This window comes from Amblyomma maculatum, chromosome 4, assembly GCF_055883805.1.
Source record: "Amblyomma maculatum isolate TAMU_Amacu chromosome 4, ASM5588380v1, whole genome shotgun sequence".
Classification (NCBI taxonomy): Eukaryota; Metazoa; Arthropoda; class Arachnida; order Ixodida; family Ixodidae; genus Amblyomma; species Amblyomma maculatum.
Window position 1 is genome coordinate 113,486,617 of NC_139347.1, and position 15,061 is coordinate 113,501,677.

The 15,061-nt window shown below is 48.7% G+C and overlaps 1 protein-coding gene across 3 annotated transcripts in view; it reads right to left on the bottom strand.

The window, feature by feature from the left end:
- Positions 1-15,061, bottom strand: part of LOC146191973 (uncharacterized) — a 54,539-nt gene that overhangs the window by 21,370 nt on the left and 18,108 nt on the right. Inside the window, exons 4-5 of one of the 3 annotated variants that reach the window (XM_084602359.1) lie at positions 6,660-6,763; positions 101-280 (exon numbers count right to left, since the gene is read on the bottom strand). In XM_084602359.1, the coding sequence (XP_084458485.1) occupies positions 101-280; positions 6,660-6,763 (284 nt within the window). Of the gene's footprint in view, positions 1-77; positions 281-6,659; positions 6,764-15,061 lie in introns of all 3 variants that reach the window. The other 2 variants (XM_084602358.1, XM_084602360.1) reach the window with 2 other exon arrangements.

The window sequence follows — 15,061 nt, forward strand, 5'->3', positions numbered from 1 at the left end:
GCGAAAAACAGGATATCAGCCTTTCTATCCGCATCACGCACACAAAGAAACCTGAGACGGTTGCTGATATTTTCTACCTGGTAGTGTAGAAACTGCTCACGTAGCTGTAGTGGGTGACTTCAGCGCCTTTCGGCAAGCCTGTTGTTCCTGAAGTGTAGCAAACAGCGAGTACTGTTTTCCGCTGATCGGTTACCGGGGTCTCCTGGAACTGTCGTTCATCCAGCGATAGAAAATCTGAGGCAGAGATGAAACCCTCAGCGCGTCCCATGCAGAAGTGGCCCTGGGACAGGAGCACATGCAGTGCCGAATTTCATGAAAGTGAAAAGTGGTGAATAGTGGAAATCAAAACAGCTGCTGAGGTACAATCAAGTTCTGACAGCATTGAAGTCTTTTAAACACCAAGAGCAGCAATATTATAATCCAAGAAATATATAGAGGTGCCCTTTGTGATTACTGTGTAAACTATAAAAGCTCTACGTGGAGCTAATTTACGAATATTTTGTAAAATGGGCTCCTGGCGGAAGCTCGCTACTGATTACGCTACACCTCCCTGTACACTCACTCCCGAAGCCGTCAACCGGGTTTTCTGAGTGCACCCAATCATCGGACAATCCCTAGGGAAGAATTCGGGCCCGGGCGCAGCAAGGCGCCGTCACGACTTGTATTTGTTTTCTTACGTCCCAGCGTACAATGAGGTAAGGGAAGAGAGAAGTGTCCTTTTATATCGCCGATAGCTTCTGTGTTATTTAAACTAGCTCCAAAATTCTTGCATTGTGCTGGGGACTAATGCGAAACCTATTGCTCGTGAGCGTTTTCTAGTTTCAGTAACTAGCTCTTCTTAGGCACACTAATTTATGCATGTATAGTGCACGAAAGAGAAATGGAAGCATCCTCTTTTGCGCCTCTATAAGCGTATCTCAATAGAGTAGAAGTTCGCTCCGAGATTCTAGTTTAGTTTCCAACTGGCATCGTTACCATCAGCTTCGTAATCATCAGCCTAAACCGCAGAACAAAGGCACATCTCATATCTTTCTAGCTGACCCTGTCTTGCGGCAGCTGCATCCATCTTATACTGGCTACTGACACTGTACTCACCAAAAAAAAAAAAAATGCGAACGCGCGGCATGCCATACGCGGTCTGCTTTGCAATCGCCTTCACCTCCTAGTCGCTTACCGAGTTCACTGAGCTCGATGTTCCTCCGTGCAGCGCGGCTGTAGCTCTCGTACGTTCTGCTCTCGTACCCTTCGGTGTGTGCGGCGGCTTGCCCGGCACATTTCCCTTCAACTAGCATAGGTCCCCAGTTTACTGAGGCTTCACTTGGTACGCGTTCTTACATTCTCCTTATACTGCGCACTTAGCCTCTCTGGGGCAACAACCTCTCCCTCTTCACTCGTGGAATTCCCCATTTATAGTTGTCTCTCAGTACCCCATTGTTACACGTACATCTCCCTCACTTTTCTGTGCTGCTTCACGCGTGATGTTTGCGTTATGGTGCATACAAGACGCTTCTTTACTGCACTTTCTTTTCACTTACTTTATCTACTTCATTTAACTCTCTCCACACTCTGCGCTCCACTCCTGCTGAGCGATGGACGTGGTCGCAGAAAATCCTCCCCCTTCGCTAATTCCATTTCGCTTAATCCTTCAGAAGCTCAGCTGTATTTTCAGCCCGCTGCCTGCTGCAGGAAACTTATACGGGTACTGCCATAGACCGCAATGCCAGGAAAGGATAGAAAAGGTTAGCTAGACACCTTTGAAGAGACTGTTCAGCATATTTAAGGCCTTCAAGTCTATGAGCTAACCGAAAAGCATATTGCTTTGATCGCGCGCAGTTTATAATGATGTTGACGTTAGTGCTTTTTGTAACAACGTACATCGTACCACCTCAACTGTAGTGCAGGGGTCATGAATGTGGTGCACGAATTTTCAAGATTGATTGCGCACTAGAGCCGCTGCGTTTCAGGAGACCGAAATGCTGAAAAATCTGTTATCTATTTAAATCACTGCCCGCTGAGGAGTCCGGAAAGTCAGAATTATTTTGTTACCACGCAGAACACTGCTCTTCTGTACCTTAATGCATAGCTTTATTTGTGTCCCCCGTTCAGTCGCGATGAAGCATCCTACTAGGGTGAGTCAGTCACTACGACTTTGATTTTCTCAAAACTATTTATCCTGGTTTCACCCCCGTGGGCAATTGAATTAGGATAATCACCTGTCTTTTTGTCCGTACGTAAAGAAGACGCAATTTAAACCAGCAGCGAAAGCGCTTAACTGCTTTATCTTAATAATGCAGTTACCTAACCTCCAATATGTTCACATGGATCCTCTCAGCATTTCTAAGATGTCGCGTCTGCTCAACTGTCCCGTTAACGAAAAAAAGGTAACTTGTACTGTGATGAAAGGACAAAAGACTTGCATACGGGTAATTTCTTGCTCAAAAAACGAGGTCAATAATAACAAGAACTGCTACGACAGATCTTCAAAAGTGCATTGCTAATGAACGAAGGAAGAATCACTACAACTCCGTCACGCGCTATCCTTTGCTTCACAAAACAGCAACTAGAAAGGCAGTGACAGTTGCCAAAAGTATTCACAGCACTTCTGTGTTAGCCTTCGCATTGGGCAAATATGTTGTTAGTTTTCAAATGCATACGCTGCCGAAAAATGTTTGAAAGGCCATGGTTACTCCCATAATACCAAGGCTCACAATCCTAATTGTTATGGCATTATCATTCATCGTGATCATCTTAAATAGGCAGACTGCATCATAAAGGGCTCTCCCTCCCATTGCCCTCCAAACCCGAGCACTGAACAAAGTGAGGCCACCTTACCACAGCAAGCGTCCTAAAATCATCCGCCCTTGCTTTTTGCCGCCCTTGTTCCGCTCGCCCTCTTTTCGATTTAACTCCAGTGCTCTTAAGGACGAAACAGTACCTTGCTTGCAGTTTCTTGCCGTATCAAGCCCATTTCTCTTTCCTAACTACTTTCTCTTATGTATCTATCACGTTTGTTTCCTCAACCTGTCTGCTTCATTCATCTCACTCCAACATAATTTTGGTTACACAAAACTTAACAATGCTTGTACGGTTCCGTAGCTTAACAGGCTAGCACTCGAATCATTTCATCAGTACAACGCAATAATTATGCAAGAAGAATGAAAACAGTGCACACTTGTTAGCCTCTACACATGCTATTCTACAAACTCTGCTCTCTGTAAGCTCATTATTTTCTATTAGCCTACAAATTATTCCCCACAGCTCGTTTAGCGCTGGTAAATTACAGCTGTGATTTTCTCTATGCCTAAGGGGGATGCTGGTAAACTGCTATTTATAGGTGAGAGTACATACTAAATGTTCCCAACCCAGCTCAGTCTTTCTCTGCCATGGTCAGGATCGGCGTTCACTACTTACCCAGTTTATATCCATACGTACTGTTTCAAATCCGAGGCTGCTGAAAACAACACTAAATGGCTTTAATTCAGGTTTTTCCTCCAAGTTCGCGTTTTCTAGCGCAGATCTTGGTCCATCCTTTGCAGGTACTCCTTTGAAATACTTTTGCAATCAAATTCGTCAGCTCACAGGAGATGACTCAGATAGTCTCCAATAATCATTTTTCTCAACTTTTTCCACTCCAGTTAACTCATTTCCGCCCATAAATACTCGGTTCAAAACACCGGAGAGTTCATGTATTCTTGCGAGACTGACTGGTACCTTATGGCGTTCCATACAGTGCGCTTTGGTCCATGTACAACTACAACCACTTCATATATTGTTCGGTATCTTTACGCACGCCGCATCCGCACACTCGCTGCACCTGTTATTAGCACAATCAGCTACCCTGCTTAAGAAAAACTATACACTAAACGTTAAGGGGCTCCAGATGAACTGAATATTTTATTCATGTAGCGTGATTTTATGTAATTTTGTCTTAAACATAAGCGGGACGATTATGCGCAGATGACATTTTGTTCCTTACTAGAACAGAATATATCAGGATAAAGAGTGAGCATAGCAAGGGAAAACAAAATGCCAAGAGGGTGTGCCTGTTCGAAGATACAGTAGCGAGATTTAAATGCACCAGCTGCTTTCCAAAGCAACACAGTCTGGGAAGCTTAGCCCCAAGTCGGGCGGTGGCTTTTACCAATCTGACATAACTGTGGTTATTCAGCTGGCAGCGAAAGTCAAACTCGTCACTACCCGAAGCCGGGGAGGGTGCTCTGCCATAAGACCACGGTTGGCGAGGCCACAGCACGGAGATTGGGAACTATTTGGGAATAAGATGGTCACAGATCGTTTAGAATAGGCTTTCTTCGAAGGGAAAGCGCAAAGGCATTTACCCTAGAGTGGCTGTAGTGAGGATTATAATCTAAATATATTTGCCACCCTTGAGTTATTTCTGAACACTCCATGGACTGCATTGTTGCTATCTGCAATTTTAACAACAAACTATTAACTTAGTTCCTTGCGTATGTTTCATCAGTCTTTCTAAGGCTCTATAACCCATGTATCAACGCGCTTAATACGGATTGGTTCATCACACAAAGCACTGATATAGTAATCCCAGAATATTCGACCGGTTTTCTGAATTTGATATTGTCAGGTCCAGATTAATTTGGGGACTACTTAGGTTCAGAAACTTTTGGTTCCGTCTGTCACGTCACAACTGTAATCGCCGTGCTCTTCTGTTGCTTTATACTGCTGGGGTTGAGGATGGCGTGTTAATTGCTACGTTCATACAAGAAATAATGATTTGGTGATTACTTCCTATCTGTAATCAGAATTTAACCGTCGATCCTACCATACTTAAAAACGGCGAATTTTTGTTACCGTCAGAGGGTGTGATCATGCTTTTGGCAGCCATTTATAGGCCGCCCACAGGTCTGGGTAACAAAATTTCATCAATATTCAATTTTTGTTCGCCTTTAACCCAATTACAGCGTCACTGTGACTCGACGCGTGGGCCTTTTGGTTTGGTTTGATTTGGTTTGTCGGGTTTAACGTCCCAAAGCGACTCAGGCAATGAGAGACGCCGTAGTGGAGGACTCTGGAAATTTTGACCACCTGGGCTTCTTTAACGTGCATTGACATCGCACAGCACACGGGCGCCTTACTTTTCGCCTCCATTGAAAAGCGGCCGCCGAGGCCGGGATTCGATCCCGCGTCCTTGAGAGCAGTGGTCGAGCGCCGTAAACACTGCGCCGCCCCGGCGGGGTGCGTGGGCCTTTTGTACGTAATGCCGATGCTCTAAGTCTGAGCCATTGCTAGATGCGTTTTGTAGGACCATGTATAAGTGCGGGTGGGTGGGGATTTTACACAGCCGTTTTAGTGAGCTAGTGAGTATAATTGGGCAACTGAAGATGCAGAACATTGCTGGAACGTTGATTGCTGGGCCCTTGGCTTTACTATAGGTCCAGCTCGTCATCGACGCGCTTCCTGTCAAGTGCGGGCACAGCCACGCATCCCATGTCCCGAGGAGCAGATCAGGCAGGAATTGCGCAGTTGAGCAAAACAACTCGCGCGCTAAACGTAAGCACCCTCGTAATAGTGAGATTCCCCGATGAGGCTCGATTGCAAAGGAAAACAGAGCCGGACCAGGGTCAAGTGGCTCTGTTCTGGCTCAAGGCAAATAAAATGTTCGGCGCAAGTGTGACGCACATTGATTTTATTACTCAAAGTACAGCTAACAATGAAAACATTGGGAGTGCAGAGGTTTGTTTAGCTGCCTTGGCTTGCGTAATTTTTCATCTGAAAAAAGGTTACTTTGTGCGTGGTTGTATTCACAGTATTAATTGCCTGTGTGACCTGTTGCTTCTTCCGAAATTTCCTGGTAAAGTATAGCTTCTTTCTACGTCCGTTGTGTGACAGCATGTGTTCAAAAGACCTCAGGCTTTCTACGGCGGCTCCTTAGAAGGCATGGCGTTCAATGCAAGGATTTGAGGCTGCATTTGGAGGATACTCAAATGTCACTTAGCAGGTACCAATATACTGGCTCGCAGTATTCCTCAACACTAACGGGACCCAGGTGGGTTAGTCTTTACAATGTTCGACCGCAGTGAAAGGTTTGTGGAACGCAATATTAAGAAATAACTTTAATATATATGCGTACAAGGCGTAGACACTGGAATATCTACGAAAACTTTAAAGGCATGTGTGAACCTCGAAGCGCCTGAGTAAATTTCAAATTAAGCGCTTTGGATAAAAATGAAAAAATTTTATAAAATTTATAAAATTATAAAATATGTCTGACCTTGTGCCTCGGTCTTTCTTCCATGCTTTCGCATCGCTGACGACGGGGAGCCGCGTTACTGAAATTATAGCGGCATTATTTAAAGCGAGTTGCTCATGCAGCCTACGGAAGGTGACCATGGCACTCATCGTCAAGGCTGCGCTCTGACTCGAAGCACAAATTTTGCTGCCTGTCGCAAGAACCATGTCGACCATGGTAAGAAATAGTGCCGCTGGAGCCCCTCATTTTAGCCACTCTTGTATTGCCACACTAGACAATCCTACACAGAGGAAAGTATGGTGCACACGAGGCGCCTTTATATTTCAGATCAGCTTATTTCCTCCAGGTTCTAACGGTTTTTTTGTCAAGTATTTTAGGGATGTGTTTGCTCTAGCACAAAGAACACTGACATTGTCACAATGCTGCCACATACCTTCATGGCTAGGTTGGCAACTGCCTTGCGGGCCTTCTCTGTGTACTCCTCGTCGGTTAAGATGTGGATGCTATCGCTGTCTTGCGCTTGATAACGCAGTTCACCTGCACAAGAGCATGTTGCTTCACCTACTAGAATTCATAAATTCTTCGGCATCACAACAGTTACGCGAACAGAAGCCGGTGCAATTCAATCTTTTTTGCACCGAGCGTCGGCAAAGGTCACATCTAGCCATATTTGCATGTTGGGAAAACTTCGAGCTCTCTGAGAAGCGAACAAGTGAGCATTTCTTTCTGTTAGTTGCGATAACTCGGCCATAACCGCATATTAACTAGCCGTCTTGTAGAGATCGCCAAGCAGGCGCGACCGCGGCCACATTGATTAGAGGAGAAGCTGAAGAGGCGACGACGGCAGCGTCCGGCCGAGGCGAAGGTCGCGAGCTATCTTAAGCTCTCGTTCCGGCGCTGCTTCCTTCTCTTCGGCACGTGCCGGACGCATGCCACGCGAGTCGCTTCAGGGCTCCTCCCCTAGACGATTGGTCAGAAAAAAGAAAAAGAAAAAAACCTCGAAGTCTAACAAAAAAGCGCTGCTCTAAAAAAACTATCAAGAAGGCTATATACATAAGTGCATGTTAAGCTCGTGTTCAAGTCGAAGTCCAAGGGGCAAGCAGGTTTCTTGAATGGCTGTTCAGGAGGTCGCGGCTGAGTAAAACGTAGCGGTAGAAGAAGCGGGACTATTGAAGAGCGTGCGGCAGCAGCTTGATTCCTCCGCTGAAGGCAGGCTTTGTGCTCACAACGAATTGGCTGAATGGATGCTGCAAAGCACTGCGGTGAGCCAGTTTTGAGGAGGGAACGTGAAGAAGAGCTATGTACCGTCCTAAGCTTGCAGCAGGAAAGGGCAAAATTTAATGTGATGAAGACGGCGGCTGTGGGCTGCGATGTACGCACGCACGGGTCACTTGAGGTAGGCATAAGGTGACATGTTGTTGGTGCCTGATAGGGGCTAGGAAAAGCGGGAGGTGCACAACAAATGCAAAATGAGTGGCCATAGGCTCTGTGACACGAACCAGAGATGTTGCGTCACATAGCTCGTGGTGTTCGAGCGAGGTGGCTGCGGAGCCCACTGATGCGCAGTCGCGATGGAGGGCGATTGCAGACGATGAGCAGGACGCTTGGTGCGAGAAATCGAGGCACGTGCTGAAGTCCGGTGCTGCCTCACACGACTCGCATGCCAGCACTTGAATGACGGCAAAACTTGCCACTTGTATAATGGGAGTAAGTGACGACACAGAAGGACGGAACAGCCGAGGCTGCGCTTACTGTGTCGTAGGCCATAGATACGTGTGGGAGAGTAGCCGGGCCGGATGGGCTAAGCAGGAGTGGCAGGGAGATGGCCGGAGACAGCTGCGGCGTGCTGTGCCCCGAGGATGCAGCCGTAGAGGAGAGTGATGCTGGTGACTCTGTGAATGCTGGCGGCGGCGAAAGTGGGTCTACCACGTCGTAGAGCGGCAGCAGGCCGTAGCTTTCGCTGAAGTACGCCAGGGCGGCAGCACGCAGCTCATCGTACGGCCGGCAACTCGAGGCAGGGCAGGCAAGCCGGCAGAGGATGTAAGGTGGTAAGATTTTGAAGAGGACTGCGCGCTTGAACTGCTGGATGGTGATGAGGTTCTGGTACATTGCAGCCTCCAGTTGAGCGAACCACCCGCCGATGCCCTCAGGCCGGAACATCGGAAGCAGTGGGTCGAAAGCCGGGCTTTGCCAATATGCCATCCTAGGACGCCACCGGGGTAAAAGCACGGTTCTCCGGGTCACCACAAATGTAGAGATCGCCAGGCAGGGGCGACCGCGGCCACATTTATTTGAGGAGAAGCTGAAAAGGTGACGACGGCAGCGTCCGGCCGACGCGAAGGTCGCGAACGTTCTTAAGCTCTCGTGCCGGCGCTGCTTCCTTCTCTTCGGCACGTGACGGACGCATGCCACGCGAGTCGCTACAGTCTTACATTATCGGCCTCTCTAGCAGAGTTTCGGTAAACGTCGCTATGTTCGTCACGACACAGAAGAGCCCAACGCTTGTCGCGCTGTTCTCTAAGAGTCACTACCTTCTGTCGTGTTGGCCGGCGCACGACCGCGGGAATAGATCACTCAGCTCATGCCACACGAGACTCTTTATTCAAGCGTGCAGCAGTTTATGTACAAATCTTAGCGCCATCTGTTGATGGTTATTGACGACACTTATTAACTAAGGGCACCTAGTGATGCCCATGAACACTACATCTATTCCTTCCTAAAAAGAAACAGATATATGTACCAGTATTAAGGAGGTGCCAAGCATGTACAGATATGTACAAGCAGTAAATGTCACTGCAGATAGTCTTGAAATCTTGCGGGTGGCCTCCGATTTCTTGAAGACCGACGGAGTGTTGGTAGCTCGGCATCAGGTTCATTACAAGCACTGTCACTACCAGCACTATCGCCACTCTCACCATCAGCACCAGCCCTATCACCATCACCACCAGCACTACCACCATCACCAACACCAACGGAGGCACTTTTGACAGCACTCGGTTTACAGCCGACGTCACTACCCGAAGAGACTAGGGTAATCATGAGGGCAGTCGAGACGACAAAGCGCCGCCTCGAGGACTGGTGGCGCAACAGAAAAGACTGTTAAATTTCTCTCCTGGCCTGATCCAGAACTTTGTGATCCCCCGATAGAAAGGGGAATGGCCACATCAGCATCAGCATCAGCATCATCACCATCACCTGAAGCATCAGCATCAGCATCATCATGTCGCGTGTGTTGTGAACTTTGTTGTAGTCGACCTGGTGATGTTGACTACATGGCTCAAACGGCAGTGATGTTTCGACAGATGTCTGTGCAGTTCGGTCACTGTGGGCCTCGTCTAGCACCGCATGCTGTGGTGATGCCTCCATTGGTACTGCGGTCAACTGCGAGGCGTTCCAGGTGTGCCCATCCTCCAGGACGAAGGACCAACGTCCTATTCGCTTGAGGATTTTCAGCGGTGATCCAAAACTTGGAGATCCTTTCGGGCCGGGGACCGGTTTCTTAACTCTCACATACTTTCCGACTTGGGACTTTGGTACCCGGGCCCCTCTTCGTCGGTCAGCATACCCCTTATTTTTGCGCTGGTACTCCTTTACCCTCTTCCGAAGCGAGCACATTTCCTGAGCGGGGTCTGCGAAGAAAGTCGGAGTGGGATGTTCAATCCCGTCCAAGGATGTCCTCATGTGCCGGCCATGCAGAAGCGCAGCAGGAGAGACTCCAGTGGCACTATGAGGGGTGGCTCTATAGATGCCCAAGTACTGTGTGACAGTTGTTTTTACTGGTTGCTGTTCCAATATGGCAACCTGGACATATGATTTCAGCACACGGTTAAACCTTTCCACCTGGCCATTTGCTTGCGGGTGATACACAGCAGAAAATATGTGCTTGATTCCTCTGTCTTGAAGAAATGACTCAAATTCTCGGGATGTAAACTGTGGTCCATGATCTGAGACCAACTCATCAGGGTATCCTTCACGGGCAAATATCGATATGAGAAAATCCATTACTGTACGGGAGGTCACATCCCTGCAGAAACCAACTTCTGCCCATTTAGAAAAGTAATCAACTAAAGATATTACAGATCGACAGTCTGCTGATGCACGTTCAGATGGGCCAACAATGTCAATTGCTATCTTGCTCCATGGTCTGTCTGGAAGGGGCACTGGTTGCAGTGGAGCAGAATACGTTTTGACACTTGTCTGCGGCTTGGCAGATCATGCAGCTGCGGATAGCAGTCTCAACCTGTTTGTCTAGGCCTGGCCACCAGTACTTCTCCCGAAGACGTTTTGTCTTCACTATTCCCGGGTGCGATTCATTGGCCAGCTGAACAAGCGCAGCTCTGAGCTTCGCTGGAACTACAATGCGTTCCGAGCGCATGAGAAGGCCGTCGGCGATGGAGAGTTCCTCACGAACCTCATAATAAGGAGACAACTCTGTTGTCAATCTTTTCTTGGACGGCCATGATGTCTGGACAAAATGAGGAACTTCTTGTAGCTCGCAATCCTCGGTTGTAGCAAGTTGGTCATTTTTGTGAATCAAGGATGTTACGAGGGACACGATTTCTTCTTCAATTTGAACGTCATTTTCTGTGTCTGCAACAGGTAACCGGGACAAGGCATCCACTGTCGTGTTGTGTTGCCCACGTCTGTAATGAACAGTGAAGTTGTAACGTAGCAAACGAGCGGTCCACCTTGTGATGCGAAGTGGTCGCTGTCCTGTGCTTTGTGTCGAAAGCAAAGACACTAGTGCTTGATAATCCGTTACTAAAGTGATTGGTCGTCCCCACAGATAAATATGCCATTTCTCACACGCCCACAGACAGGCCAAGGCCTCCCGCTCTCCTGCCGAGTACTTTCGCTCTGTCTCTGTGAGCGTTCGGGATGCGAAAGCAACAGTCCGAACATGTGGGCCGTCAGCTTGCTGTAGTACTGCCCCCAAGCCATACGCAGACGCATCTGTAGCCACAATAACTGGGAACGTCGGGTTGAACATTCGCAGAACTTTGTGTGAAGCAAGAAGCTTCTTTATTTTCTTAAAACTCTTTTCGGCAGCGTCATCCCATTCAAAACGAATGTTCTTGCGAAGTAGCCTACGCATAGGTTCTACCTTTCAGCCAGGTGAGGGATAAACTTGGCATAGCACTCTATCAGACCCAAGAACGAACGCAGCATGCCTGCATCTGGGGGGGTGGCAGCGTGGACGATTGCGTCTACTTTTTCTTGTAGGGGTGTTATTCCCTCCGCACTAATTCGATGCCCAAGGAACGGTAGCTCAGATGCATTAAAGATGCACTTTTCATTAAGTTTCATTCCAGCTTCGGATATACGCTGGAGAACTTGCTCCAGGTTCCTCAAATGTTCTGCCTCAGTTCTGCCAAAAACGATGATATCGTCTAGATAGCAGAGGACACCTTTGCATCCTTGCAGGACCGTCGTCATAGTTTCTGTAACGCAACTGGAGCCGATGCTAGTCCGAAGCACACCCTTTTAAAACGAAAAAGGCCATCGTGCGTTATAAATGCAGTGAGGTCTCTGCTGTTGGGGTGAAGTAAGACTTGATGATAGGCAGAGGCTAAATCGAGCTTCGAGAAGTAGCGTGCTCCCTTCAGCGAGTGTAATAGCTCTTCCATATGAGGCAGCGGAAAGCTGTCGACAACAATAGCTTTGTTTGTCTCCCTCAAGTCAACGCAAAGGCGGATGCTGCCGTCTTTCTTGCGGACTACAACGATAGGAGATCCACTCAGAGGCATTAACCCTTTCGATGACATCGTCAGAAAGAAGGCGCTCAAGCTTGTCGCTAACAGGTTTGCGCAGAGAAAGTGGCAAACGTCTGAGCTTCTGCACAACTGGAGGGCAGAAGACTTCATTTTGACTTCGTGTTGAACGCCCTTGGCCAGTCCAAGGCCTGGTGAGAACAAATGATAAAACTTTGACCATAACAGAGCTGGCATACCGAATTTTGGAGGGCCTGCCATCTCATTGCTGATAGGTTCTGAACCTTCTTCGGCAGCCATGTGCAGGCAACGTAGCTGCGTGCCCAGAATACAAAGTCCTAAAGCTTGCACAGCGTCCAGACCAAGAAGGGAAGTCCGCTCGGGTGTGACATGAATTGTTATCACAGCTGTTTTTTTCTTGAAAGACACGCTAGCCCTAACTTGCCCAGTACAGGAATCTTCCTGCGTTGGAAGTCCAGCAACGTAAGTTTTGAGCTAGTCAAAGGTATTTTGTCTTCGAACATGCTTTGAAATTCTTCCTCTCCCATAATTGACACAGCTGATCCAATGTCGACTAAAAAATTCACAGCGCGGTTGCGAACTGGAAGTGATTGGCGCTACTGTCACGTCAATGTAAACACCAATGCTCTTGTTTCCGTGAACAGCGAGAATGCTTACGAGTCCTGGTGCATCTTGTTCAGGTACCACTTCGCGGACCTGAGCTGGGCGTCGTCCTTGTGCGCTGTGGGGATTACGGCAGACTTGCATGAAGTGGCCACGGCGGCCGCATGCGAAGCAGGTTTTACCGCGAGCGGGACAAACTGACGGATCGCAACCAGTAGTACCGCAATTACCGCATTTCTTCCGGCTTCCGCTGAACGTAACAAAGGCGGCGTCCGTGTCTGAAGTATGCTGGTCAGAAGAACGAACGCGTGATAAACTGGGCCTGTTCTGGTTACCGGAGCATCCGTCGTTATTGCTGAAACGCCGGTTATCTTGCGCGTTCCATCCGACTGCGTTATGCCGGCGTGGCTGCTGCTGTACGATGCGTTGAACGGGGTTAGCGAAAGCTTCAGACTCGAGTTGAGCTCGCTCACGAAGTCGCGCAATTTCAACGGCACGGTCGAACGCGAGCGCGTCGCCTTCTAAGAGCAGGCGTTCTCTTAACTGTGGAGATGCAACTCCAGTAATGAACTGCTCGCACATGTTTTCGTTGGCTTGATTTCCAAAATTTCAAGACGTTGCCAGTTCTCAAAGTGCGAGTACAAAGTCGGATATGGACTCACCGTGTAACTGACGGCGTTCGCGGAATTAGTGGCGTTCTAGTCGAACGTTGTGTGTCTCGGCGAAATGTCGTGCCAGAGTGTCGCGGGCCACGTCGTATTCGTCCGGGAGACGCGTCGCTACGGCGTCTTCGGCGGTTGCAGTTGTTCCGGAAGTCACTTGCTTGGACGGCGGCAACTGGGGCGTCAGTGGAGGTGGAAGCGCATCAAAAATGCGTTGTCCTTCTGGTCCCAAGCAGTGCAGCAACAGGGCTCGACGGTGGGTTGCAGGCAGCTCGGCAGCTTCGGACGCGAGAAGAAAATTTTCGAATAGGCGTATCCAGCGGTGCCATGGTATGGCAGGAGTGCCCGGGGTGGCGAGAAAAGGCGGCGGCGGCGAAAGCGCGGTTGAAGCCATCCTTGCGTGGTATCCCATCCTCATCGCCAGGTTGTCGTGTTGGCCGGCGCACGACCGCGGGAATAGATCACTCAGCTCATGCCACACGAGAATCTTTATTCAAGCGTGCAGCAGTTTATATACAAATCTTAGCGCCATCTGTTGATGGTTATTGACGACACTTATTAACTAAGGGTGCCCGGCAAGAAACGTCTTCTGCAGCAACGTAAGCAAGCCAATTTTCAAATGTTGAGAGACATGCCTTACCATGTGGTAGTTATTAAACCTACGGAACGCCGAGACATCTCATCATTCCCACGTGCCCGACTAGCAACATTACTCAACCAGCACGCCATAGACCCCAGCCTTGCCAAACTTGCAGTGTACCGACCTGACAGTCGCAGCAATACAATAACGGCAATCGTGAAAGAATCAGAGCATGCTGTAAACATAACCCACCATCTTCGGACGCTTTGCGACCCCACATGGGGCTCAGTTGGAGTTACCAGCTACATGGCACCGCCTAAAAACACTGTACGCTTTGTGTTGCATTCCATCGAGCCAGGCAGCTCCAGCAAAGATTTGATTGCCAATATTTTTTCGCCGCATGGAACCATACTTGCCGCACGCATGCTTGGGAAATCGAACACTGCCCTAATTACAATGGAAGCCCCGAGCATACCGAAACGTGTTTATTATTACAACTGTCCTGTAAAGGCATACCCGTTCGAACATGGACCTGTTGTGTGCCTTCATTGTCACGAAGCAGGACACATGCAAGCGTTCTGTCCGAACGCCGCTGTATGCGGCCGTTGTGGAACTGCACATACTGGAGACGCGGCCTGCACCTTGCCATACTGTGTTAGGTGTAAAGTACAGGGTCATCTTGCTACCAGCACAACATGCCCCTCTAAGAAATCGTCAGTCCCGCCGCCGACGCAGGCCCGGTCACACAGCAATAACCTCGGCAATGACACCTGCTCATCTGAGATTACCTGTTCTACATCACAACTACAACTCACCCAAAAAACTCTCAAAGAGTCACATAACAGTAAAAAAAAACAGCGAAGAATCCGCCTCAAGCAACTCGCAACAGAAATTACAACCATTGGATCTACAGGTCGCGTCTGATCTAGACAAGGCACTCGCCAAAGCACAAGCTGATCTCGAACGTGCGCGTTCCCTCATGCTGGACAAGCAGTTAGCGTTCCAACAGCTCCACGAGGCCAAACAGCTCAAAGACAATGAGGCGAAACTTCGTCAAGCCTCAGTATGGTTTAAAAAATCTGCCCCTTTGACTGGCACATCCCCACCTTCTCAGTTTTCTTCAACAGCCTCTCCAGTGCCAGACGCCCCGCAAAATCAGACAGCGCCTCCTAGCGAGCCGCAAAACCAGGCAGCACCTCTTTCCGCAATGCAGATCAATTGTGATTCGCCCACCACCACATCAGTCGACACAGTATCT